At 40.5% G+C, this 27,062-nt stretch overlaps 1 protein-coding gene across 5 annotated transcripts; it reads left to right on the top strand.

Moving 5' to 3' along the window:
* The first annotated feature begins 7 nt into the window (after nucleotides 1-7).
* BRAP (BRCA1 associated protein) lies at nucleotides 8-27,062 on the top strand. Of its 5 annotated transcripts, none has more exons than XM_038575103.1 (12): nucleotides 10-238; nucleotides 2,668-2,829; nucleotides 3,527-3,725; nucleotides 5,055-5,244; nucleotides 10,742-10,855; nucleotides 13,103-13,251; nucleotides 15,398-15,473; nucleotides 16,162-16,300; nucleotides 16,665-16,774; nucleotides 18,903-18,992; nucleotides 23,867-23,970; nucleotides 24,169-24,620. In XM_038575103.1, the coding sequence occupies exons 1-12, from the start codon at nucleotides 157-159 to the stop codon at nucleotides 24,401-24,403; spliced, it is 1,650 nt and encodes a 549-aa protein (XP_038431031.1). In that variant the 5' UTR covers nucleotides 10-156; the 3' UTR covers nucleotides 24,404-24,620. The 5 variants fall into 5 exon arrangements, with proteins under 5 accessions (XP_038431032.1, XP_038431031.1, XP_038431033.1 ...); XM_038575105.1 differs by lacking the exon at nucleotides 24,169-24,620 and adding an exon at nucleotides 26,534-26,711 and having other exon boundaries at nucleotides 13-238; XM_038575101.1 differs by lacking the exon at nucleotides 24,169-24,620 and adding an exon at nucleotides 26,560-27,062 and having other exon boundaries at nucleotides 16-238.

Below are 27,062 nucleotides of genomic sequence, written 5' to 3'. Positions count from 1 at the left end.
TTGCTCGCGGAGCTGCTGCTACGGAGGCCCCCGGGAGGCAGCGGCGGCGGCGCTGAGGCGGTGGCAGCGCTGCCGACCCTGGGCCGCTCGGCCTCTCAGCTGTCCTGCCAGCCTCGCCTGAGCCCGCCGGGGCCCGCGCCGGCCAGCGCCTGCCCTATGAGTGTGTCACTGGTTGTCATCCGACTGGAGCTTGCGGAACACTCGCCGGTCCCCGCCGGCTTCGGCTTCAGCGCCGCGGGTGAGTCCGTCGGCCTCGCAGCCTTCCCTTCGGCCTAGCGCCTCGGCCCGGGAGGCTCGCCCTCCCAAAGTACCGGCCCGGGGGTAGGCGGCGGCGAGGGCCTTTGTGTCAGGAAGAAGCTGAGGGGTGGTTGAGATCCCTCTGGTTCCATCCATCCTACAGGGGCCTCTCGGATATCATCTCTGGGAAGCCCTTCCCCGTCCCTCCCTCTTGGTTCCTTCCCACTGGCACTGTTTATACCTGGCGCGTCGCTCTCTCCACCCTGGGTTAGAGTCAAGTTGTGTAACTCGCTTTTCTCCAGGCTTTGTGGAGGCAGCGACTGGATCCCAGGGATACTGACGCTTCGTGTTAATTAAATCGTTCCTCTTTGGAAGACAATCTCTTTAGGCGCCCTGCAGCTATAGTAGTAACTGTAGCTAAAAAAATTGTAGACATCCTATGTCCCTACTGGGTACTAAAACACTTTGTGTGCATTATCTTCTTTATCTTCACAGTAACTGTGTTAGGTTGCTAACACTTAGCAACCCTTATACAGACTGGGAAATTGAAGCCCAGTGATTAAATGACTTGCCCATGATTGTAAGTGGTGAGGCTGGGATTCTAACTCAGAGGTGGACTTAAAAAGTCGGAGCTGTTCCTGTACCAGCCACTCCTCCTTGGTGAGGAGTGCATTTATGACTGTGTTCCTTGGACTTTAAGTAATTCCCTAACAATAGCATTTATCCAAGAAATAATTACTGAATGCTTACTATCTGCTGGGACTTTAGTTGTTTGCAGAATCAGACATATTCCTGTTTAATAGCACCAGCAGCTCAATGAGGTAGACAGATGAATTAAATATAGAATAGATGTGGAATTACGTCTGTAAAAAGAGTTGTGAAAGAAAGGAAGAGTTTGGAAAACTATCACAGAAGGATCTTTGGTTTGGGAAGGGGGCCTGGGGCAGGCAGGGATGGTGTCCTTGGAAACTACCCTGAGTGTGTGAACTTTGGAGCTGCAGATTAAAAGTGGGATATGATTTAATGAGTTACAAGCACCTTTCAAAGGTTGCAAGTGATCTCTAAGTTGTGAAAGTCAACTTTGACATTAAGCATATATACACTTTATATACATGGGTCAGTTTTTGATTCATTGATTCAACAAAGCTTTAAAAATGCTAGGGATTGTGGTGTAAGTGCTGGGGATACAGTGGTGGGCAAAACAGGCCTGGTTCCTGCTCTGCTAGAACTTATATTAAGAGTATTTCAGTCAGGTCCTTTTCCATTTTCCAAGCTCCTTTTCGATTTCTGTGTGTTTCATTGATTTAAGACCATGATCACAGATTTTCATGGTATGATTCATGGCATGAAGCTAACCCAAGGTATTTAAGACGACTATTGCTAAGGGTTTTTGAAAAATTTTTTTCGAAGATTTTATTTATTTATTCATGAGAGACAGAGAGAGAGAGAGAGAGGCAGAGACACAGGCAGAGGGAGAAGCAGGCTCCATGCAGGGAGCTCAATGCGGGACTTGATCTGGGACTCTAGGATCCTGGAGTCGAACCCTGGGCCGAAGGCAGGCACTCAACTGCTGAGCCACCCAGGTGTCCCTTGAAATTCTTATTAATGGACTTGATACCTTCATTTGGGGCTCAACACAGTTTCACTTTACCAGAGATTACATAAAATGTAGGTTCATCTGGGCATAATCACTGTCGAATCTCCTCTAAAGCTCTTATTCTCAGGGTCCCTGGGTGGCTCAGCGGTTTAGCTCCTGCCTTCGGCCCAGGGCCTGGTCCTGGAGTCCCCATATCGAGTCCCGCATCGGGCTCCCTGCATGGAGTCTGCTTCTCCTTCTGCCTGTGTCTCTGCCTCTCTCCCTCTCTCTGTGTGTCTCTCATGAATAAATAAATAAAAATATTAAAAAAAATAAAGCTCTTATTCTCATTGATTTACTTTAAAGTGCATGATTTCGGGAAGCCCGGGTGGCCCAGCGGTTTAGCTCTGCCTTCGGCCCAGGGTGTGATCCTGGAGACGCGGGATCAAGTCCCACGTTGGGCTCCCTGCATGGAGCCTGCTTCTCCCTCTGCCTGTGTCTCTGCCTCTCTCTCTCTCTCTCTCTCTGTCATGAATAAATAAATAAAATATTTTTTAAAAAAAGTATTTCTTGGTTTACTTCCCTCTTTTTCTTCTTTCTCCTTTAAAAAAATAAATGAAAGTAAAGTGCATGATTTCTCTAGAACAACCCTGCATTGCTGAATTTATTGCACTGCGTGTTTATTGACTGCTGGGCACTGAGGAACCCCAGAGGTTAGTGAGATGGATACTGCAAAGGCATCTTACTATCTTAGGGAGGACAGCAGAGAGAAAAGGGAAGCTTATCGATGAATACATTGAAAGTGGAGAAAAGCTTGTTTTAATATTGCTATTAATCATTCATATGTTCCTTAGCTGGGGAAATGTCTGATGAGGAAATCAAAAAGAAGACACTAGCTTCAGCTGTAGCCTCTTTAGAAGGGAAGTCACCAGGAGAGAAAGCAGCAATCATACATCAGCATCTTGGTCGTCGAGAAATGACAGATATGATCATTGAGACCATGAAGTCCAACCCAGGTATGCTTTTTTAAAACCCTAGACTCATGTAACATAAGCCCCTGGTTGCCTGTTTTATACATGTTATCGCATGAGCCCATGATTTGGACCTCTAACATACTTTTATCTTTTACCACCTGTGTGCCTCACATAAGGTTGTTAACCACATTTCGGCATCTCCAAATATTTCACCTAAATTAATATTAACTAGGTGGGTTGACAACTTTATTCAATGAAGAGAGCTACTTACCATCTAGGTTAGTGGCAGATCACAAATGAATCCGGATAAGCATGTTGTGTCTTCCCACACACACACTCTTTGACAGCTCACTCCAACCCAGAGACTGGATGTGTACCATATCTCCAGCATGGAGGTGATCAGAACTGGTAGTTTTGGCTTTTCAAATTAATACCCCTGAATGGACATCCCATGTAGGAACACATGATGGAAGACATCTGCTTTTATTATGGTACTGCCAAATGTAAGAGCCATCCTTAAGTTTCTGTGGGTATTAATGAAATTTTTATGGGGCAAAGAGTGCTTTCAAGTTTAGATGCCTCTGAAAATGTGGCTGTTCTGTAAATACAGTTCTTAATGCAATACATTACAATTTCTCTGTTGAAGTTTTTTTTTTCTGAATCAAAATTTTAACTTAATTAGAATCCTTCCACATATTTCCTATCCGTTTATAATCTGCTAATTTTTGATTTGTGAAAGATGAGCTGAAAGCCACAATGGAAGAAAGGAAGTCTTCAGAAGTATCTCCCACTGCACAGAGAAGTAAAGATCAAAGTATAGAATGCATAAACGCTGCTCCCGATTCTCCATCCAAACAGCTTCCAGACCAGATTTCGTTCTTTAGTGGAAACCCGTCAGTTGAAATAGTTCATGGTATTATGCATCTATACAAGACAAAGTAAGAAAAACCCTTTTCCTTTTGAATTGGTCTGGTTTGTTGTTGTTGTTGTTGTTGTTGTTTTGTCTTAGGGCATTGAAAAATTTCTTGCCCTGAAGAGCAGTGAATATTTTAAGCTTCATCCAAAGGATAGTACTTTTTCATATATTGTGTTAGAGAATTCTTAGATGTTTTATATTTGGTTAATCTTATAGATTGGGTCAAAGCTTCTTAGAAAAGAAACATGTGGATACACTTGAGAAAATACCTAAGAAAATAATCTGTGAGAAGGTAGGCATGCAAGATGATTGGAAAATTAAAGGTAGAAAGATAAAAAGGAAAAGAAATTATAAATGGTTCCTAATATCATTGCAGTCTCATATCCCCCACTAAATCTTTACTTAAAGAAGTTGTCAAAAAAAAAAAAGTTGTCAAGTCAGTGAGTGGACTATAATTTCATCATCTCTTTTTTGCCCTTTTTTTTTGTGGTCCAAACAAAACTTAGAAGAAGCCAAAAGAAAGGAAACTTTTGGCTGGATAATCTATAAACTGGGTCATCAACCCCTTGGATAACTAGTAACTAATCTCTTTAAAGCCTATCCTCCTGACGTGTTTGCTAGGTCCCCCTGGGAAACAGTGAATACTCAGGTTGCCATTTTGGATCATACCTGTTGAAATGAGTTGGCAGCATTTCAAAAAGCAAATTGCATTGTGGGAGGTTTTCTCTTTCCTCTATTCCAGCTATTCCAATCCAACAACACTTTCTGTAGTCTTCAGAGTCACATCTTCATAGTTCTGAGTTCTCTTTCTTCTATTTAGAACTCTACTCTTCTAGACCCTTTGAGAGAAGTCCATAGATAGAGCTGTTAGCTTATAGATTGAGCCATACTCTGGCTGCCTCTCCCCCTTCATTGGGGCAGTTTTCTTTAACTTCCAGAATAGTGATTTTAAAACTGAAAGAAAGGGAAAAAAAAAAAAAAGGAAAAACATAAAGACATAGAGTTGTACTTCTGAGTTACCTAATGAGAAATTATTACTGAAAAACTAATGAGAATAAAACACAAACTGCAAATTTATAACTGTAATAAGCCTTTAACTGAAGGTTAAAAATTTCAGTAAAATTTCAGTGGTGGGTGTACCTTAAGCTCCATTGCAGACGTGTTGAAGGTGTTCTACATTTACCCAGGTAGTGTGTGTTTTCAGGTATTATAACACTCTGTTTAAATCAATCTGTGAAGTATAACAAGGTTTATTTTTTCTATTTTCTTGGACATAAAAGTTGTCTAATTAGTGTTGTCTGAACTAACCATACCTCATCTATTCAAGGCAGTCTAATTATTGTCTTATTAGTAAGATGACCTCCTTAAAAGAAGATGTGAGGCGCAGTGCCATGCTGTGTATTCTCACAGTCCCTGCTACAATGACCAGTCATGACCTTATGAAGTTTGTCGCCCCATTTAATGAAGTAATTGAACAAATGAAAATCATCAGAGACTCTACTCCAAATCAATATATGGTGCTGATAAAGTTTAGTGCACAGGTAAAAGTTAAGATATTAAAAATCTCTTTGCCACAGAAACTGTATTTTTGAAACTGTAATACTAGCTATGTGTGATTTACAACATTTTGCACTTAAGATCTTGATATACCTATCTTCTGGGGGGTGTGGTTGCAATTCTAGAAATCTTTCTAAATTCATTAACAGACACACAATGCTAATTCATACCCATATGTTTTTATAAAGCGAATTGGGTATGAAATCTGGGGTTGTGTTGGTTATCCAGTGGTAACTATTCCAGTAGAGTGGTAGTTCCCAAACTTTTTGAAATTGACACCATATTATCATCTGCCCTTATAACAACTGTGCCCCTGCTTCTCTCATTCTCTTTTTAAAAGATATTTTTTGACACAATTTAGAAAATAAGATCTGTTTTGTATTTTTAATTTTGGTGATGAGGGATTTGGGAACATTCCTTGAAGTATTAAATATGCTTTAAGAGTTCTAATTGGAAATCACTGCAACAGAGAGACAAACAGTGAAGGGATGGTGATATTTTCAGTTTTGAAAAGTACTTGCACATTATTACAGATGCTTTTTGATATAAGAAGGTTTTGACATTCGCTTCATTTCACTTGTCACATTAAGCAACATTTTCCGTGCGCCTCAGTTCCAAAGCTGTTAGGGAGGTAGTCTTTTGGTTTTATGTATTCATTCTTAATAGTACACGTATTTCTGTACAAATATAGGAGTGAGATAAGCTTTAGCTATTACTCAAGTTATTAAAGAGTCATTCTATCTGTAGGTTTTGATTTGTTTTGTTTTGTTGTTTTCTTTTATGGCCTGTTAAATTTGTTCATTCATTAGGTTTTGAAATGTAACTTTGTCAAAAGTTACTTCTTTCTCATAGCCTTCCTGAATTTGGCTCAGATCAACAATTTTAGCTTGCAGATTAACAAAGGGTGGGTTTGCCTTTGGATCATGTGCGGTTGCCTCTGACCAGTTACCAAGGTTTATGGGTGAAAGGGAGCCCATCACACAAGGCCCACTTGTCATCTCCTTCCTCCTTGCAGAAATCCAGAGTTGATGCCAATAGCTGCCACTTGTTGGCCACGGGAAGGAAATTAAGAAAAGTGAGAGCTGCATTATGTTCATGCCTATACCATGGGCCATGGAAAGGGAACCCTTACTGTAGCGTTCGGTGTATAAGAGCATACACAGTTATCTTTAACCTTTGCAAAATACCCCACCAGTGAGGTGAGACATTCAAAATATGTTTGAACTCTCCTGCACGCAGACTTCACAAGTTGACCATGAGAATGGAAAAGCAGTTAAACAGCTGTGTTCACTGACTGTCAAGAGACCTTCCAAGGTCACTGAGGAGCTTTGCAAACAGTGGGCAAGTGGTATCTTTTAAATCTGGTAGCACGTGTAATACAAGGATAATGATGATAATATGCAATCTTACTGAGTGCTTATGCTAGACTACTCTCTCTGCCAAGTGCTAAATGTGCATTATCTCATGCAGTCCTCACTACAACCCTTTGAAGTAGGTAAGTACTGTTATCCTTGTTTTACAAAGAGGCAACTGACTGCAGAGAGAAGTTAATGATTTGCCCCTCCTGACTGAGCTGGGATTTGAGCCCTCACTTTTAAATTTTTTTATAATTTTTATTTATTTATGATAGTCACACACAGAGAGAGAGGGGGGGGGGGGCAGAGACACAGGCAGAGGGAGAAGCAGGCTCCATGCACCGGGAGCCCGACGTGGGATTCGATCCCGGGTCTCCAGGATCGCGCCCTGGGCCAAAGGCAGGCGCCAACCCGCTGCGCCACCCAGGGATCCGTTGAGCCCTCACTTTTTTTTTTTTTTTTTTTTTAAGATTTATTTATTTATGATAGACAGAGAGAGAGAGAGAGAGAGAGAGAGGCAGAGACACAGGCAGAGGGAGAAGCAGGCTCCATGCACCGGGAGCCCAACGTGGGACTCGATCCCGGGTCTCCAGGATCGCGCCCTGGGCCAAAGGCAGGCGCTAAACCGCTGAGCCACCCAGGGATCCCTGAGCCCTCACTTTTAATCCTAGGTCATACTTTTCTTCCAGTAGGAGTGGATGAAAGTGTGGGGAAGGGGAGATAGTCACTTGGCAAGAAATTGGGTAATGACAATATTTTAGTTATATCTTCTATTTAACAGTTAAGGACAGTCAGCAAGTAGCACAGGAAAAAATCATTGTGACAGATTGAGGAAAAATGTTTAAGGGTGTATGAGACTTTAAATAGTTGGAAGTCTGATAAATCCACAAACTCCCTTCGTAGTGTGCAGGTAATGCTGTGGAAATTTTCTGTAACTGTTAATGGATTTTTTTGTACTTGTGCAGTCTCTCTACCTCTGTACAAGTGCAGGTTGCACAAGTTGATGAATGTTAGTTCTGAGACCACAAAACCGAGTGCTGGCTCTTCCCCATGGGGATAGAACCCTTGACCTGGGAACCATGAGTTATCTTACTTATTACTGGATCTCAGGGTGTGAGGCTTATCCTGTCAGGGATTTTCAAAGGTCTAAAAACACCCTCCTAGTATAAGACTTGAAGTTGTTAAATTAATACCCGACCCTAATGAAAAAATAGCCTCAAACTGGTACCAACTATTGGGTACTTATTAGATGCCAGGCCTAATAAATACTTTTCATGCATTGGCTCCTTAAGTCCTCTCAACAATGACATGAAGTAGATGTTGTTATTTTGACTTTTATTTATTTATTTTTTAATTTATTTATTTATGATAGTCACAGAGAGAGAGAGAGAGGCAGAGACACAGGCAGAGGGAGAAGCAGGCTCCATGCACCGGGAGCCCGACGTGGGATTCGATCCCGGGTCTCCAGGATCGCACCCTGGGCCAAAGGCAGACGCCAAACCGCTGCGCCACCCAGGGATCCCTATTTTGACTTTTATAATTGAGGAAACAAGCATGGATAAGTTACTTAACCCAAAGCCACAGAGCTAGTAAGTGTCTGAGTTAAATTTTAAACCCAGGCAGCCTGACTCCATAGCAGGGGCAGCTAACTGTATTCTTATTCCTTTCTTTTTTTCACCAGAGAATTTTTATTAAGAGTAATCCTTCTCTGTATCTCCTATAAGCTCTTGAATTTCTGTTGGCCTCAGCTTTATGTTGTAGGTGCTCTAATGTGATATACTTACACAGTTGTACTGTGACCCTTAGGCAACTTAGTCTTCAGGTAAGGAATTTATATTTCATCACACAGAAAGGCAGGAAGGGATTCAGTTCTGTAGTTCTCAGGGACAAAAATTGAGAGAGAACCTCTCAGTAGAGTGTGCAGGCACACTTTGACTTGCATGCTTAGGACAGCCCAGGAGAGCCCTCTTTTGAAAAGTAAAATCATGTTCTCAATGCTATAGTTGATCACTGTGACAGTAAAGGAACCTTGATCATAATGGATTTTTCTTTTTCTGAGTTTATCCTGTGAAGAGAACAATTAGAACAAAAAACATGGGAAAAACAAAAACAAAAGCTGGGTTTCTTAAAATGTTGGGCTCTATACAATGCAAGCATTTTAAATAAAAGAGCTGTTTCTTCTGTGTTTTTTTTGCAGTTAGCTTCAGGCTTTTGTTTTGTGCATTTCAGTGGTGGGTTGAAGTAAGAACCATGTGTATTTTGTTCTCTCCTCTGGTCCAAGCGTGTAGCACAGTGCCTGGCAGATGCTGGATGCTCAGTAAATATTCAAACAAGCAAAGAATCTACATTTCCAATACCAAGATTTTAAAGAAAAAAATCTATGTGTATCAAAAAATATATTTCTTTGTCATAGATAAACAACTCCCCCAAGAAAAGAACCATTTATCTGGTGTTGAGTAGATTTTTGTCACCTGCTCAGGATCATAGACTCTGTCCCTTACCCCGAGGAAGCATGCTCGTTGACAGAGTTGGAGGTCTGAGGAGGGGTCTGCCTTTCTGAGGAAGGCACCTGGCACAGGTGCAGCCAGCTCCCCGTGGTGCTTGAGGCTCTGCAGAGGTGACCTGTGGACCTTACTTCTGGGTGGTCACGTCCCCTCAGTTCACAAATCCGGTTGCTCTCTGTGCTGCTTTCTCATCCAAAGTATTTCAAGAAAAAGACATTTCTCTTGAAGAACGAGGGAAGCCGATTTAGTCACCTTTTAGTATTGAAGAGATTTATTGTCCAAGAACTGGTTTTAACATTTTGAAGTTAAAATGCATTATACCCAATATAGGTTGTTTCCTGATAAGGAAGCTCCCACCTCCACCCTCCAAAACAAAACCATTCAGAACTGATCTTTTTTCCTCAGCTGCTTAGCTCATTTGGTCATATTAAGAAAGCACAAATAATCAAGAATCTACACTTGAATTACATCATTGGAGTGAAATTAAAAGCCCCTGGGAGGCTTACAAGCTTTTGCTGTCAGGTTCAGAATCCTGTGATGGTAGACAGGCCAGACTATTTGTGCCTGGTACAGACTTGAAACTCTTTCTGGAGGCTGACAATGTGGCGTTTCCTTTTGCAGAGCATCCTTCGTCTCCCCATGCAGCTTGTCTATGTTGGTAGGGCCAAAGCACACAACTTGCTGTGTTTGGGATGTCCATGTGGGAGTGAAATCTAGACAAACCTTGGCCTCCCAGCTGCCTCTCCAAAGTTGTGAATTTAAAAACTGTAGTCATCACTTTGTTACTTTCTACTAAGGCTATACTAGAAGGTTTGATTTACTTGTATTCATATTCACAAATGCACGGTACCTTTACAGCTTTACCTACAGCTTTACCTACTGTTGTCCCCGGATTCTATTTTGCACGGTACCTTTACAGCTTTACCTACAGCTTTACCTACTGTTGTCCCCGGATTCTATTTTCTACTCCAAGGAACAAGACCATTAGTATTTTAAAGGCTGGTTCATCTTGGACCTCTTGATCTTAGCCAAGGGTTTTGCTTTCAATATTATACACTAGGTTGTTTAAAAACGTCCTTATCTTTGATGTATTATTAATACTTGGTTTATTGAAGAAAAGGAACTGGCTTTTCTTCATACCAGAACCGCTAGTCCTTTATTCTAACATTGATGCTGACATTTTTTAAAAAGAAATCCTCCCTAACAATGGTCAGTTATGATTGAGTTCTAAATTTCGCAAAAATAAGTGTTTGCTTTCAGCTGTTGAGAAAGTGCTGATTCCAGGAAAAGAAATACTGATATCAAGGGAAATGATGACCCTTGCTGATTGAATATTAAAGTCTTACTGCCTGTCAGCTTATTGCACTTCAGCAGCTTCTGCTGGTTTAAGAGAGACTGTAATATCAGGAAATATTGTAGAGATGTGGGATATTGACCTGCAGAGTTCAACTCATCTATGAACCTGCTTTCTTAGATGGTACTTTTGGCAGTTGCTTTCTCTCCTTTAAGTATACATTTTAAATGCTGATGGAAGAGACTATTGAAGCTATGCATCTTGAATAAAAAGCACGTTTTCAAGATATCTCTCTTAATTTTTTCCTTTTCTCCATTGGTATACCTAGGCTGATGCAGATAGTTTTTATATGGCGTGCAATGGCCGCCAGTTCAACTCAATAGAAGATGATGTTTGCCAGCTGGTGTATGTGGAAAGGGCTGAAGTACTGAAATCTGAAGATGTAAGTGTGCATTGTTTTTATGGGTTTTTTTTTTGTGTGTGTGTATATATATCTATATATACATACACGTATATACACACACACTTATGTGAATATGATGACATAAGGCTGAATGTTAAGATATCTGTGGAATGTCCTGAGTATTCCAATCCATTGTAACCGGAAGCAGGTTGCCAGGGGCTGGAGGAAGAGAAGAATGAGGAGTGACTGTAATGAGTACAAGATTTCTTTTCAGAGTGATAGGGATGTTCTAGAATTAGTGGTAAGGATTGTACAATCTTCTGAATATAATGAAACCTGAATTGTACAGTTAAACAGGGCAGATTTCATATGAATTTTATCTTATATTTTATTTTTTATATATTACTTTTTTCAATTTTATTTATTTATTCATGAGAGACACAGAAAGAGAGAGAGAGAGAGAGAGAGAGGCAGAGACATAGGCAGAGGGAGAAGCAGGCTCCATGCAGGGAGCCCAATGTGGGACTCGATCCTGGGTCTCCAGGATCATGCCCTGGGCCAAAGGCATGTGCCAAACCGCTGAGCCACCCTGGTGTCCCATTTTATCTTAATTTTTAAAAGTATCCCAAAACATTAAAAAAAAAATTATCTGTGTTACTAAAATTGAGTGTTCATCCATTCTATCTAGATCCATGAAATACGGCTTGGAGCCTAAAAGAAGCATTTTTACTTTAAATATCATCCCTTAATCCTAATCTTTAATTCTGTTTGGATAACAATTCATAATTGCTCTGATTTGCCACCTTCCATGGGACCTTTTCCTACAAAATGTGTTCATTTAAATCATTTTATAAAGTAGTAGATTCAGCTCTGTTACGTTTAAGATTTTTTTTTCTTTCTTTCTTCTTTTTTTAAGTAGACCTGAAGGTCTTCCTTTCACCTTGAGATCAGTTCAGTGGAAATAAGTTTTGGTTTCATTGTTCTATCATAAGATTAGATGATGTTCTAATCATCAGAATCTTATGTTCTATCATAAGATTAGATAAAATAAAAATTGACAAATGATAAAATTAGACTTCCTTTATGCCAAGTGCTATGCAAGGCTTCAGCTTTAGAAATTCTTTTCTCGGGCAGCCCCGGTGGCACAGCGGTTTAGCGCCGCCTGCAGCCCAGGGCGTGATCCTGGAGACCCTCGATTGAGTCCCACGTCAGGCTCTCTGCATGGAGCGTGCTTCTCCCTCTGCCTGTGTCTCTGCCTCTCTCTCTCTGTCTGTGTCTCTATGAATAAATAAATAAATAAATTAATTAATTAATTAATTAATTAAAAAAGAAATTCTTTTCTCTAAATGAACATGGCTTCTTGAAAGAGTTCCTGGGAAAAGCTACTCTTCAGGGACTGTAGATTAATGGGATTTTTCTCAGCATGTCCTTATGTGTATACCTCTCCACCTTTGCTTCAATAATTCCTACTCATTTTATAGCTGGTAGGGCTCAAGTCAGACATAACTATCTTGCGGGGGAGAAGTGTGTGCCTTTCTTAACCACAGACCGTTATGGCCCCTATTTCACACCCTATTAGAGCTTCCTATACTTTTCTTTCATAGCACTTACAACCACTGGTAACTATAATTATAATATTATAATTATAACCACTAGTAATTAAAAAAAAATTTTTTTTGTCTCTCTCAACCAGATTATAAGCTCTATGAGGACAGGGCCTGACTGTGTCATTTTGGGCTTGCTCACCATCATGGCACACCCAGAACAGTGCACATATAGCACACATTGCAAGGATTCAATTAGTATGTGCTAAATGAATAAATAAATCAGTGTTGTTGATACTATTATCACTTAGTAGAAAGTGTTAAGTTTTAATTTACTCGGTGGAAAAATCATTCTGCTCTATTCCTATTCTTTTATTCATTTGTGTGCTATTATAGCTACAGACCCTTAGAAGTAGAGCCAGAAGTCTGGTAACACTTGAGATTCTCTGTTAAGCTTTTGGCAGCAATCTCCCTTTCCAGAGTCAGCTCCATGAGGGCAGGGATCTCCGTTGGCATGTTCACCACCATATCCCCAGTGCCTTGCACAGTGCTGGGAATATAGAAAGTGCCGCATCAATATTTGTGTGGATAAAAATCTTACCAATTTAAATTATTTGCACAGAGCACAAATATTGAGAACATCCTACCAGCAGTCAAAAAGCACCAGGAAAACTAGTGTTAAAAACATGTATATTAGAACCGTGGATAAAGAGAGAGACTTATGTGAGATGTTTCCTTGTAGGGCGCCAGCCTCCCCGTGATGGACCTGACTGAGCTCCCCAAGTGCACAGTGTGTCTGGAGCGTATGGACGAGTCCGTGAATGGCATCCTCACCACGTTATGTAACCACAGCTTCCACAGCCAGTGCCTGCAGCGCTGGGACGACACCACGTGAGTGTAGGCACTAGGCCCCCACCCTATCAAAGCCCATTTCCCACAATTTTCTCTTTGCTTGTTTGTTTTGTTTCTTAAATTTCATATTTGAGTGAAATTAGATGGTGTTTGTCTTTTCTCTCACTTATTTCACCTAGCATGACACTCCTAGTTCCATCCATGTTGTTGCAAATGGCAACATTTGATTCTTTTTTGATGGCTGAATAATATTCCATTGTGTCTATAGACACATACACCACATCAACTTTATCTTTTCCTCTGTTGACAGACACAGGGCCACTTCCATAATTTGGCTATTGTTGATAGTGCTGCTGTCAACATCGGGGTGCCCGTCTGGCCTTTCTTGATACTAAACAAGAAGATAGACTAGATCATTTAGCTTTCTCTTAGGAAATCCAGAGCCTCCTTTTCTGTGACAAGAACTTCATGTTCTTCCTGCTAATTTTCTTTTCTTGGTTTTATTTATTCAGTTGGGTAAGAAATTAAACTAGTTATATCTTTTTTTTAAAGATTTTATTTTTATTTATTCATGAGAGACAGAGAGAGAGACAGGCAGAGACACAGGCAGAGGGAGAAGCAGGCTCCACACAGGGAGCCTGATGTGGGACTCGATCCCAGGACTCCAGGATCACGCCCTGGGCCGAAGGGAGACACTAAACCGCTGAGCCACCCAGGGATCCCCGAAACTAGTTATATCTTAAGCATTCGTCTTGGTGCCAGTCGTAATTAGTTTCAACTATAACCAACTTTCTATCATTTTTGCCCATGAAATAGCATTTGTTACTGGTACTTAGTGTTTCTTTGTCTTGAGTATAACCGAAAGGCATTAATGGATTTTTTAAATGCCTTTTCTCCCCCTAGGTTTATTGAAGTATAATTGGTCACCAAAAGTTGTATATGTTTAGGGGTGCCTAGCCGGCTCATTCAGTAGACTGTGCGACTTGTTCTTGGGGTCATGAGTTCGAGCCCCATGTTTGGGGTGGAGGATACTTAAAAATAAAATTTTTTTTTTTTTTGTAAGATTTTATTTATTCACAAGAGACACAGAGAGAGAGAGGCAGAACACAGGCAGAGGGAGGAGAAGCAGGCTCCATTCAGGGAGCCTGATGTGGGACTTGATCCTGGGATTCCAGGATCATGCCCTGAGCTAAAGGCAGATGCTCAACCAGTGACCCACCCAGGCATCCCTTAAAAATAAAATCTTAAAAAGAAATTGTATATATTTAAAATGTACAACCTGATGACTCAGCATACATATACATTATGAAATATTCACAACCAACCCAATAAACATATTTTACCTTATACTTTTACCATTTTCCCTTTTTTGTCTCTGTGTGTGTATGTGCTAAGAACACCCAAAGTTGATCTACTTAGCAAATTTCCAAAACAGTATGATATCATCAACTATAGTCACATTGATGAATGCCACTTCTCCAGAATTGATTCATCATGCATAACTGAAACCTTGTAACCTTTGACCAATATCTCCTGATCGCCACCCTTCCCCCAGACCCTGGTATCCATCTCCCTTTCTACTCTCTCTTTCTGTGAGTTTGCCTTCAGTGCCATTTTAATTGACTCTTTATAAATTGAAACTTGAGTACGTAGCACTGGGTATTCTCTTCCATATGTTCATTTTATGGTAAAATATCATGTGCATTTCAGGAAGTATATGAACTTTTTGGAGGTGAAATTTATTACAGATTTTCGTTCTAACTCTTGGGAGCAACCCAAAAGAGGACAGAGTACATTCTGAGTGATTTAGATCTTTGGGAAATGGGCATAATATAGATTGCTTCAGGTAAAAATACCTTATGGATAACCAAATGTAAACTTAACAATTTATCTCAAGTCTCTAATTCTAACTGGTACATATTTAGTTCTTCAAGCTTTAGACAGAAGAGTAGAAGGCATGAAGCAGATCAAGACTCCTTACTTTTCTTCTTTATCAAAATTTTGTATTTTTTTCATTTTGTTTGAGGATAACTTGCAAGTGTTCTTTGAGTGGTAGCCTTAGTTATGATGTTTAACCATACAGTATGTAAGAGACTGAAGATTTCACATGCAGTTTTTGACTTGGTTCTGTAACAGCTGTCTCTTGTGTTTCATGTGTACTGTTCTGGTTTTGTGTCCTGGACAGGTGTCCTGTCTGCCGGTACTGCCAAACGCCAGAGCCAGTAGAAGAGAATAAGTGTTTCGAGTGTGGTGTGCAGGAAGTAAGTACTGGCTGGCTGCTGGGAAAGAATAGTGAGCACAGCTTTAATGGTCTGGGGTTTGCTTCTGCCCTGTGTGGTTTAAATTCTTTTCAATCCTAAAAAAAGAAAAAAAAATTCTTTTCAATCCTTTTTCCAACTGATTCTTTTTTTCTTTTTGTCTAGGGTCAGGCAAGAAATACAAATAAACTATTTTATACTCCTGAGCAAAATACACTCTTTTTATTCTTTGTGGGGTTTTTTTTGTTTTTTGTTTGTTTTTTTAAAGATTTTATTTATTTATTCATGAGAGAGACAGAGAGAGAGAGAGGCAGAGACATAGGCAGAGAGAGAGGTAGGCTCCATGCAGGGAGCCCAATGTGGGACTCGATCCCAGACTCCAGGACTACGCCCTGGGCCGAAGGCAGGCACGAAACCGCTGAGCCATCCAGGGATCTCCTTATTCTTTGTTTTTTAAAAGGGACTAGACTTTCCTTGATAAGTTGGGAATATTTGTTTTGCTCTCTACTTAGAAGAACAAGAAAATGATTGAGCCCATAAACATTCTTGCTTTTTGGGTTTTAAACATATTTATTCAAAACTCCTGTAGAAAGAACTGAGCTTCATTCTGTGTTAGGCTCCTTCCCACTCAGAGTGACCCAGGTCGTGTATTTTTGTATAACTCATGAAGATCTTACCTTCTTTGTGGCAGAACCTATGGATTTGCTTGATATGTGGCCACATAGGATGTGGACGGTATGTAAGTCGACATGCTTATAAGCACTTTGAGGAAACGCAGCACACATATGCCATGCAGCTCACCAACCATCGAGTCTGGGACTATGCCGGAGGTGAACACTATTGTCATTTTCTAATTTGGATTCATCCTGCATAACCATCTCTCCCTCGGAACCTCTCCGCTTTCTCTCCCAGCTTAAAATCTTCCTGACAGCTGAGGCAAACTCAAATTCTCACGGTGCCCCATAGGGCGCTATTTCCTACAAATGACCTGAATTGCACATTATAAAGAGTTAACACTTCCATACTTGCCCTCTCACTCTTAAACTCAAATGGCTTAGCTCACTTGTACAGAAGTATTGCAAGGCATTTAATTTAGAACCTGTAAAAAAAATTTTATCAGAGTTAAAAGTGTATGCAGACCCTTTTCATTGTGGAGAAACAAGCCTTGGTTGATGCATTCTTTCTTTTCTTTAGATAACTATGTCCATCGACTGGTTGCAAGTAAAACAGATGGGAAAATAGTACAGTATGAATGTGAGGGTGATACTTGCCAGGAAGAGAAAATAGATGCCTTACAGTTAGAGGTAAGACACATAATTAGTAAATTTTTTTTTTTTTTTTTTTTTACTGCTTCTTACAGTCCTAACTTAAAAGTTCTATCATTACTGCAAAGGATTGTTAAAATATTTTTATTCTGTCTGATTTTCTTTGAAAGTCTAAATCTTCTGCGCCTTATTATTTTGAATGTGATGTTCCTCATTATCTCAGTCTTAGTATTAAGGTTGTCCTCTAGCTACAGTAAAACTGAAAGTTAATAATCTTCCTTTTGGCATCACAGTAGCAGCTGGAAACTGAGCAGGTCAGAATGAAGAAACTCAAGTAGTATCCTTCCATACCTGGAAAGCTTTTTAGTATATCTTGGACATTTTATGAATTAGACACTTACATACTCATAGTATGTATTTTATGAATTTGATGTGTATATACATAAAACCATTTGGGGGTATGTATATAGTTGAAGAAACAACAAAATTAGCACAATCTGATTTTTCACTGTAGCAGTACATCCCATCTACTATAAAATTTGTGTACTATAAATTTTACATTAATGAAGGGGAAGTTTAACACAAGTCTTGTTTTGGTTTTTTAAAGATTATTTATTTGAGAGAGCAAGGGTATGAGTGGAGGGAGACAGAAGGAATAGGAGAGAATCTCAAGCAGACTCTTGTGCTGAGTGCAGAGCCTGGGGTGGGGCTCAGTTTCACAACCCTTAGATCATGACCTGAGCCAAAGGCAGACACTTAACTGATTGTGCCACCCAGGCACCTCTCAAACCGTTTTAAAAACAAGTGGCCCTTCTTCTGCCCAGCATTGGGCTCCCTACTCAGTGGGGAGTCTGCTTAACCCCTTCTCCCCTTTTGCTTCCTCCTACTCGTGTTCTCCCTGTCTCTCTCAAATAAAATCTAAAAAAAAAAAAAAAAAAAAAGCTTAACCTTGGGAGGAAATGGATATTTGAAAACTTGTTCATCTCCAGACTTTTATGGTCTAACAGATTCAGTAGAATGACTTAAAATAAGGCTGGTGTTTTTACCATTAATTGTATTGATATGAACAGAGTTTAAACCGTTTACATTAAGTTTTTAGAATAAGCAACCCTTCCACATTAACTCTACATATATTCATTCAACAAATGTTTATGGAAGGCTGCTGTCAGTTGCACACTTCCTGGTGCTGGGAGTGCAGCATTGAACAGCTCCCTGCCCTTGTGGAATGTACATTCTGGTGGCACATATACGTTCCCCCATCTATCCTTTCTCTCTTGCACCTTCATTCTCTTCTCTAGCTTACAAACACATTCAGATATCTTCTAGTCTTTTAGGATAGTCCTTCTGAAATGCAGATGTGGTGTTGCCGCTCCGTGGTCTACATTTCTCAACATAATATCCTAGAGCCTTCGATAAGGCTCCATCTGTCCCTACCTTGCATCCTTGCCTCATTGATGTTACTCCTTTATCTTAACGAGATCCTGAATGTCCACAGCTCACAACTGGGTCCAGTAGTTCTCTGGAATTGTATTTTACGCATCTCCTCCGCCTGTCTGTCGAGAGCCCTCCCAAATCTCTCCTTCTCTCAGAAGTCCTTATAAGTCATCTGTCCTTTCTCTGTGCTTACACAGCACCATTCGTTCATTCATGCAGTCAGGTAGCCAACATTTCTTGATATCCACCGTGTGCCAGGCACTGGGGCTACAGAAATAAAGGTAGAGCCCTCACTTTCAAAGAGTTGACGGTCTTGTCAGGGAGACCTGGTGATTAAGTGCTGTTAATGATGATAGCCACTATACTAAGGGAGCTGAGAGGACCCTTAACCCAAGACTAGGACGGACAGGGACAGCTTCCTGGAGGGGGTGAGCCGGTTTGAGTTATACTTTGATTTAAAAGCCTGTGGTTCTTAAAAGTTAGCTTGAACAGAAGCTTACTTGTTCATGTATATTTCTCTGCTTGCTTGTCCAGACTAGATGGTAAGCCCCAGGACAGGAGTGTAATTGACATCTCTGCATTCCCCTGGTTTGTTGAGTAGAGTATAACCAACATACAATACACATTCTGATGGTTACACTCTCTCTTCAATAGGTAATTAAAAGTCCAGTTTTAATTGAATTTAAGAAACCACAGTGATTTATGTTTTGGTGTCTGTTCTCTGTGTTTCTAGTATTCGTATTTACTAACAAGCCAGCTGGAATCTCAGCGAATCTACTGGGAAAACAAGATAGTTCGGATAGAGAAGGACACAGCAGAGGAAGTAAGTTTCTGGTTTGTCGCTGCTTACGTGCCACATGGCAGGGCTATCTGATGTTAGGGTGGGGGAAGGCAGAACCTAAGAAAAGAGGAATGCTGGAATCTTCCTTTGTCTGATACAGAGACAGGGAATTGTTTTGTCTCTAAAAAGAAACCTTTGTTATACGTCAGTTATATCTCAGTAAACCAGGGGGGAGGTGGATGCGGTGTGCAGAGAAAAGAAAGAAAACAAGAATTTGGAATCCGTTGGCTCGCCCCAGTAATCTAACTTTAGATCAGAATTCCAGAAAGAAGTGGTTAAAAACATGAATCATCGTTCTTTACAGACATAGCCCCTGAAGGCAGTATCAGGCAACAAGAAATTCTAGACCACAATAAGAATGAAATTAGTCAAAAAGAGGAAAAGGAAGAGACAAAAATAGGCTGTTGCAGCCAACTGAGCATTATTTTAGAAGGGAGGGAAGCCAGCATATATTCTCACCTACAATCAGTAAATCAAGAAGAATGGATTAAAATTGTATGCTGAACTTGGTATTACAGTAAATATGACAGGAAGAAATTAAATACCTGCTATACCCTAAGAAATGAAAACTTGGATTTAAAGGCTTAAGTATTTTTGATTGGGGAGAGTTGTGTTTATTTGTTAACTTCAATCAGGTTTTCTAGTGCTTTGTGCAATTCCATTAAAAAAATAGAAGTATATACACGAGGGCTTGTAATTCGAGTCTGCCAGTTGGTTTGTCAGCTTGAGAACAGCTGCTTTGAGGAGCTGCATGTGGGCTTCTGCAGCAGTAAGATGGTGCTGAGCTCTTCAAAATTGCAGAAAAGAGGGACGCCTGGGTGGCTCAGCGCTTTAGTGCCTGCCTTCAGCTCAGGGCGTGATCCTGGAGTCCTGGGATCGAGTCCTGCATCGGGCTCCCTGCATGGAGCCTGCTTCTCCCTCTGCCTGTGTCTCTGCCTCTCTCAATCTCTCTCTCTCTCTCTCTCTCTCATGAATAAATAAAATCTTAAAAAGAAAAAATCACAGAAGAAAAGAAGGCAGAGGCGCTAGAGCTTCAGTGATTCCCGTGGTGCCTTGTTTGTGTAGGGCAGAGGTTTTTGGATTTTAACAAAATGCTTTAAAGAAGATGCCATTCACTACTGCAGCAGGTAAAAGAGAAAAGTGGTATGATTTGGGTGGAAACCCAGATGGAGGTCCCAGGGCTTCACTTGCTTGATTTTCCAGTTGTCTCCAGTGTAGACAAGGAAACCTGACAGTTCCAAAGAAAGGAGTTTGAAAACATGTGAGCTTCTGAGGCTTTGTGTATAATGGGGCTCCAAGAACCTTTCTCAGGTTCTGGGATGGTGTTCATAATTCACTGATCCTCTTAGTATTAAATATAGGCTTTTAACTTTTTTAAATGATTATTTTAGTTACTTTGTGAGTTCCCAGCAATAACTAGACCGTCAGATAGGGGCTGCAGAGCCAGGCTTGGGTCTCATCTGTGGGGTGGCTAGGATTATTCTGGAACTAAGCAGGCAAGGCCAGGCTTACACATATGCCAGACCCCTTGGCCCCAGTTTCTGGATATGCCTATGAATGAGGAGAAATCGGGCTTCTAAAATTAAGGCTCAGCACCAGCTTTAACATGATCTTTGGTTAAAAGGTCTTGATGTAGTTCTCATAAAACCTTCCAAGTGATGAGAGTGCTTTTCCAGAGGCACTCAACATCACTTGATGTGCTAGTTCTGAATAGGGCTTGATTGGAGTACATATGGGAAGAACATGCCTCCCATAGCACTGGAGGCAGAGCACAGGTCGCTGCCACTTGGGTGTCAAGTTAGTAAGTCCCAGGGAGGAGCAGTGGCAACTCCGTGCAGCCTTAGTAATGGTTTTTTTTGCACAAGGGATATACCTAAAGTGCTTCACACAGACCCTTGCAAGTTTAGCTTAGGGTCCTATCCACCTTTTAAGATTCTTTAGGATTAACTGCATTCCCTAACAAATGCCCATGAAAAGCAAGTCAAGGGGCAGGAAAACTAAACACTGAAACTTGTGTTTCCTTTTACATAGGGGTAAGATGGAGGCAAGGGCAATCCTACATAAAAAGCTGGAAGAGCTTGAAAAGAATGTTTTGTTTTCTTAACAAATGTCACTTATCCATAAGTTAATGGGTGGTGTAAGCTTTTTTTTCCTGCCACTGTCCTACTTTTGACAGGTCCTCTGTCCATTGGCACCTCAGGCAGGAGATCATGTGGAGGGAGAAACAGTAACAGACCATGGGTTTCACTGACGGAGATTCTTGTTCATGGGCCTCATTGTGGACTTCAGTTACAACACTCTTCCTGCCCCACCCCCACCATGCTTTAGGTAGTGTAATTATTATAGCATGTGAGAGTCTGTTCTAGAAGCTCACGTCCACTCGAAAGTTCTTGTTTCAGTGGAGCTATGTATGAAGAACATTGAGCAGGCAGTCAGGACAGGTGAATTCCCCTAAAGATCCCTCTTTTCTTATTGGACTTGTAGCGCCATGTAAATCAGTATTTTTCTAGCTTTGGATTGTGAAATGAGTTTGGTGGAGTGCAGCTGGCATTTTTATTAAACAGGATAGGATAGATGTAAAATACCAGAGTGTATTATCATGTTTAATACTGTTTTGTGAAACTCTTCTGTCAGTTGTATGTATATATGTATATGGAGTGTTTCTTATTGTGGGCTCATGGTCAGAAATGTCTTAAAAAACACTAGTTTAAACCATCATAAAAAAAATAAAAATAAACCATCATAACATTTGTCTATAATAATATTAAAAAGCTTTTTGAGGTTACTTGGTTATTTTTCATCTTGATTTAAGTGCGTTCAGCCTAAGTATCTTCAGTGAGCAAAACATACACAGTTTCATTACTTTCGATAGCAATTTTTGTCCTTTCCAATTTCCCTAAACTAACAGGAATCAGTTTAGGAGAAAATGTACACGGATCTAGTGGTCTTTTATTTTAAAATAATATTGGCGGGGCACCTGGGTGGCTCAATGGTTGAATGTCTGCCTTTGGCTTAGGTCATGATCATGGGGTCCTGGAATCTAGTTCCACGTCAGGCTCCCCATGGGGAGCCTGCTTCTCCCTCTGTGTCTCTCATGGATAAATAAAATCTTTTTTAAAAAATAAAAATAATACTGGGGAGGAAATTAATACCAAACTAGAATTAGAGCAATTTTTAAGTTATTTTTTTATGACATAGAGGAATCTTCCTCTAATTGTGTGTTCTTCCACCTTAACAGAAGTTGGCTATAACATTAATTTCTACAGTTATTTTCTTATTATTTAAAAATAAAAACAGTGCTATTAAATATCTAGGTAGGCCATATGGCAGGTTTTTAAAAGAAAGTACTAAAAGCAGTGGCCCTTTTTCTAACATGATGAACATTTTGCGGAGAGTTTACATCTGCCCAGAGGTCATTTTTTCCTTTGCTGTACAGCTATGGCCTGCAGTGTAGTACAGGGAGGTTTAGAACTTGGCTCTGGGAACACCTGAGTGGCTTCTGCCTTTAGCTCAGGTCATGATCCTGGAGTCTTGGGATTGAGTCCCACATCAGGTTCCCTGCAAGGAGCCTGATGCCTATGTCTCTGCCTCTCTCTGTCTCTCTCATGAATAAATAAATAAAATCTTTAGGGGATTCCTGGGTGGCTCAGCAGTTTGGTGCCTGCCTTCGGCCTGGGGCGTGGTCCTGGAGTCCTGGATCGAGTCCCACATCGAGCTCCCTGCATGGAGCCTGCTTCTCCCTCCGCCTGTGTCTCTGTCTCTCCCTCTCTCTGTGTATCTTATGAATAAATAAATAAAATCTTTTTTTAAAAAAATGAATAAATAAAATCTTAAAAAAAAAAATAAAAGAACTTGGCTCTGGACCCAGATTTGGGGTCCAGTCTTGGACCCTCCATGCTCTAGTTGGGTGACGTTGGGCAGATTGCCTCACCTTTCTGTAAGCCTGTTTCTTTATTTTTATTTTTATTTTTTTAAGCCTGTTTCTTTAAAAAGTTGCCACATTAAAGACTCTGGCTTCTTATATAAAGGAGATACTGCTTTCAAAACACCTGGCTGGTATGTGGGCCATATGATTTAAATTCTCAGTCCCTTTCAGTCCCTGTTATTACTGCCGCACGATCCACCCAGCCTCACAACTGCTCCTTCCCACCTAGTCTTTGCTCTTTGTCCTTATGCCAGTAGAGTTCAGGCAGTTGTGTAGAGTGTCACACCTGAGTGAATCCAATGTCTACTTAGCTGGACTTCAGAAGACTCTTGATTTCCCACACAAAATATACCAGAATTTTAAAATTCTCTTCAGTTTCTAAGACAATGTAACATGAAATTGTTCTCTCTATATTATACTTACAAATGAACTCAAAACAAGAATCACTTATGTTCCATGTGGCCTTGTGGTACATGAGAAAATTAATGAGTTTGCAGGGGGTCCCAAACAGTTAAAATCAGTTATCACCATTTTCATTTTCTTAAATTAGTTTGTTAGATTATTTAGATAGTAATTTTTGAAATGTGATCTCAGGAGGAAAAAAAAAAGAGTTAAAAGGGGACCCTCTGCTCTTGCCTCTGACAATCTATCTCCTGCTCCACTAGCTGAAGCTCTTCCTTTTGAGTTTTTTGGCTTGACATTCAGCTGCTCCTAATCTCTTGTTCATCCTGATATAGATTAAAAGGAGGGGAAAAAAGGACTACTCAAAATGTTTATTTCCACGACAGGTTCTTTCAAATGATTGTCTCACCTTTTCTTTGGTTTTTTGAAGTTATAGACAGGTGATTGGAGAAACATTGGTGACATTAGCCCCAAAGACCACACAACTATGCCTCTGTGAAGTGCAACTGACTTCTGTTTGCCCTTCCAGATTAACAACATGAAGACCAAATTTAAAGAAACAATTGAGAAATGTGATAATCTGGAGCACAGACTAAATGATCTCCTAAAGGAAAAGCAGTCTGTGGAAAGAAAGTAAGTGTAATTAGTCTCTTAATTAGCTTTTTCATTGTAACAGGCTCATAAACAGGTAATCTCCTTCATTCCTGTGGAAACACTTTCCAAGTGTGTCTATCACTAGGTTGTCGGGGTCTTCCTATATATGGAGCAAACTTATTGTGACTTCCTGTTTTTTTTTTTTTTGTTTTTTTTTGTTTTTTTTTAAAACTCCAGAGTTTCATGTCAGATGGACGTGGTGTGGAATGCAGTGCTCTCCCCTGACATCTGTGCTTATTGTCTGCATAAATATCTTTCCTTTTTGCCTGTAGAAAGCAACTGCCTTGTGCTCAGAGTTGCAGCTTCTCTGAGCCATGTGGCTGAGAACTGGCAGTTAGGAGAGAAACTGTGTCTAAGCTGGAGATGGTGTGTACTCCCGCCTCAGACAGGAATTAAAGGCCAGACTTGTTGACTATGGAGCGAAAAGCTAAAGAACAGCATGGCAAGAATGTACTCTACTACTGTTCTAGCAGATGATGATTGCTGCTGATTGAAATTCTCTTTCTAGTTTAAGTACACTCCGGCAGCCCGGGTGGCTCAGCAGTTTAGCGCCGCCTTCAGCCCAAGGCGTGATCCTGGAGACCTGGGATCGAGTCCCACGTCGGGCTCCCTGCATGGAGCCTGCTTCTCCCTCTGCTTGTGTTTCTGCCTCTGTCTCTCTCTCTTATTCTCATGAATTAATAAATAAAATCTTTAAAAAAAAAAAAAGTACACTCACAAAAAATAACTTTTTTTTTTTTTTTTTACCTCCAAATGGATAAAAAAGAAATTTAGGAGGATAACTTTAAAAGGTGTGTGTGTGTGTGTGTGTGTGTGTGTGTGTGTGTGTGTGTGTTTTAAATAAACCTTTACTCTGGATTTACAGAGGCTGCCAGGATAGTGCAGAGTTCCCATTTACTCTTCACCTGTTTTCCCCCTTGTCAAAAGTTGGGGTTATTTTAATAGTTTTTTTTTCTTTTTTATTGTGGCAAAAATCTATAGCACACAAAATTTGTCACTTTATAAGTGTATATTTCAGTGACATGAGGTGGCATTCACAACATGCTACTGTCACTACTATGTTTCAAAATTTTTTCATCACCCACAACACTCTTTACCAAAGTTTTTTTTTTTCTTTTAAATATTTTTTTTTAAGTAATCTCTGTACCCACCATGGAGCTCAAACTTACAGTCCTGATATCAAGAGTTGATGCTCTACTGACTGAGCCAGCGCGGTGCCCGAAGGTGGAGGTAGTGGTGGTGATTTTTAACTATTGTAAAGCAACATTATGGCATTAATAGAAATTAAAATATTCTCCTATACTTTCAGCTCCCTAACAAACTCTGTGAAATAATTAAAACTGAAAGTTTTTTTTTTTTTTTTTTGCTTTTTTTTTTAAAACTGAAAGTTTTTTTCCACCCTGTAGATTTTGCTATCATCTATGTACTGGTTACCCCCTATTAATTAACAGTGCCAGTGAATATTTACTCTTCCAAATCTTTTGCTGTACCTGTATCAACATCTCACATAATCTTTTTTCTAGAAAAATAGAATAATATTAGGTACTCTGTTTGGTAAAATACTCTGTTTTGGAGATTTTTCTTACAGGCACATCTAGATCTCTTGATCTTCATAGCAGCTGCACGGTATTCCATTGTCTGGAGGTCCCGTAATAATTTTAACCAGTCCCTATTTATGTATGTTTAAGTTGTCTCAAGTCTTAGACTGCTATAATAATACAGAATATATTCTGTAGGATAAATTCCTAGAATAAGTGAGGCAGAGGGCATGTGAAATTTTGATATATTTTTTAAAGATTTTATTTATTCATGAGAGAGAAAGAGAGGCAGAGACATAGGCAGAGGGAGAAGCAGTCTTCATGTAGGGAGTCCAATGTGGGACTCGATCCCGGACCCCAGGATCATGCCCTGAGCTAAAAGGCAGATGCTCAACTGCAGAGTCACCCAGGCGTCCCGAAATTTTGATTTTTATAGGTATCGCCAAGTGGACTTCCAAAGAATTTGTACCAGTTCACACTCCAGAGCCAATGCATGGAATTTCTTTTCCCACGTCTGAGCTCTTTGGCATTCTGATACATAAAAATGGTATCTCAGATGGTGTTTTAATTTGTAATTCTTATGATTAATTTTGAGTATCAAAAATAGGACACTCCCTATTCTTGAAAACTCTCCACCAGCAAATGTAGTGAGGTCAGAGCACTTGACTCTCTGAGAATGTTCCTTTTCCTCATAACTTCTTTATTGTAGTAGCTGTTATTTCTAAGCCACAGACTACAAAACAGAGAAGCAGTAGATGTTTTACCATGAATCACAGAGTCATTTCTGCAAATGAAAAATTTCTGATGCTTAGAAAAATTTTCTTGAAGCTATGCTGTTAACTGGAGCAAAATCCTTGCTTTGTATAGCTATTGCAATGGCAGCAAACCAGTGTCCTTCCATCACAGGAGGGAAGAGTCCAGTCCCTAAATGGACTCTGAGATCACAGCACTTCTGTTCAATCCCAGAGCCAAAAAGGGACAGTGTCAGCAAATGAAAATCATAGTTTTGTCTTCCTTTATTTCACAAAAGGTGCACTCAACTAAACATGAAGGTGGCCAAACTCACCACAGAGCTCAAAGAGGAGCAGGAAATGAACAAGTGTTTGCGAGCCAACCAAGTCCTCCTGCAGAACAAACTAAAGGAGGAGGAGAGGGTGTTGAAGGAGACCTGTGACCAGAAGGATCTACAGATCACCGAGATCCAGGAGCAGCTGCGTGATGTCATGTTCTACCTAGAGGCCCAGCAGAAGATCAACCACCTGCCGGCCGAGACCAGGCAGGAAATACAGGAAGGACAGATCAACATTGCCATGGCCTCGGCCTCCAGCCCCGCTTCCTCAGGGGGCAGTGGGAAGCTGCCCTCCAGGAAAGGCCGCAGCAAGAGGGGCAAATGACCTCTGGGAAACGGGTGTCCCTGAGACTGTTTTCCCTGGCACAGCAAGGGCATGCTGGGGCTTCAGCTAAATGTGAGAGTGGGCCGTCAATAAGTACCAGTGAGGATGGAGCCGCCGTGGTTTGGACCTTTTCTTTGCT

The sequence above is a fragment of the Canis lupus genome, chromosome 26 (genome assembly GCF_011100685.1).
Source record: "Canis lupus familiaris isolate Mischka breed German Shepherd chromosome 26, alternate assembly UU_Cfam_GSD_1.0, whole genome shotgun sequence".
Classification (NCBI taxonomy): domain Eukaryota; kingdom Metazoa; phylum Chordata; class Mammalia; order Carnivora; family Canidae; genus Canis; species Canis lupus.
This window is presented reverse-complemented; position numbering and strand designations above follow the sequence as displayed.

What these genes read in the sequence shown, in the direction of transcription:
- BRAP (XM_038575101.1), top strand. Translation starts at nt 157, where the DNA reads ATGAGTGTGTCACTGGTTGTCATCCGACTGGAGCTTGCGGAACACTCG. An exon ending in TGATAAAGTTTAGTGCACAG is followed by an intron (nt 5,245 to 10,741) that starts GTAAAAGTTAAG and finishes TGGTATACCTAG; the next exon opens with GCTGATGCAGATAGTTTTTA. An exon ending in AGTCTGGGACTATGCCGGAG is followed by an intron (nt 16,301 to 16,664) that starts GTGAACACTATT and finishes TCTTTTCTTTAG; the next exon opens with ATAACTATGTCCATCGACTG.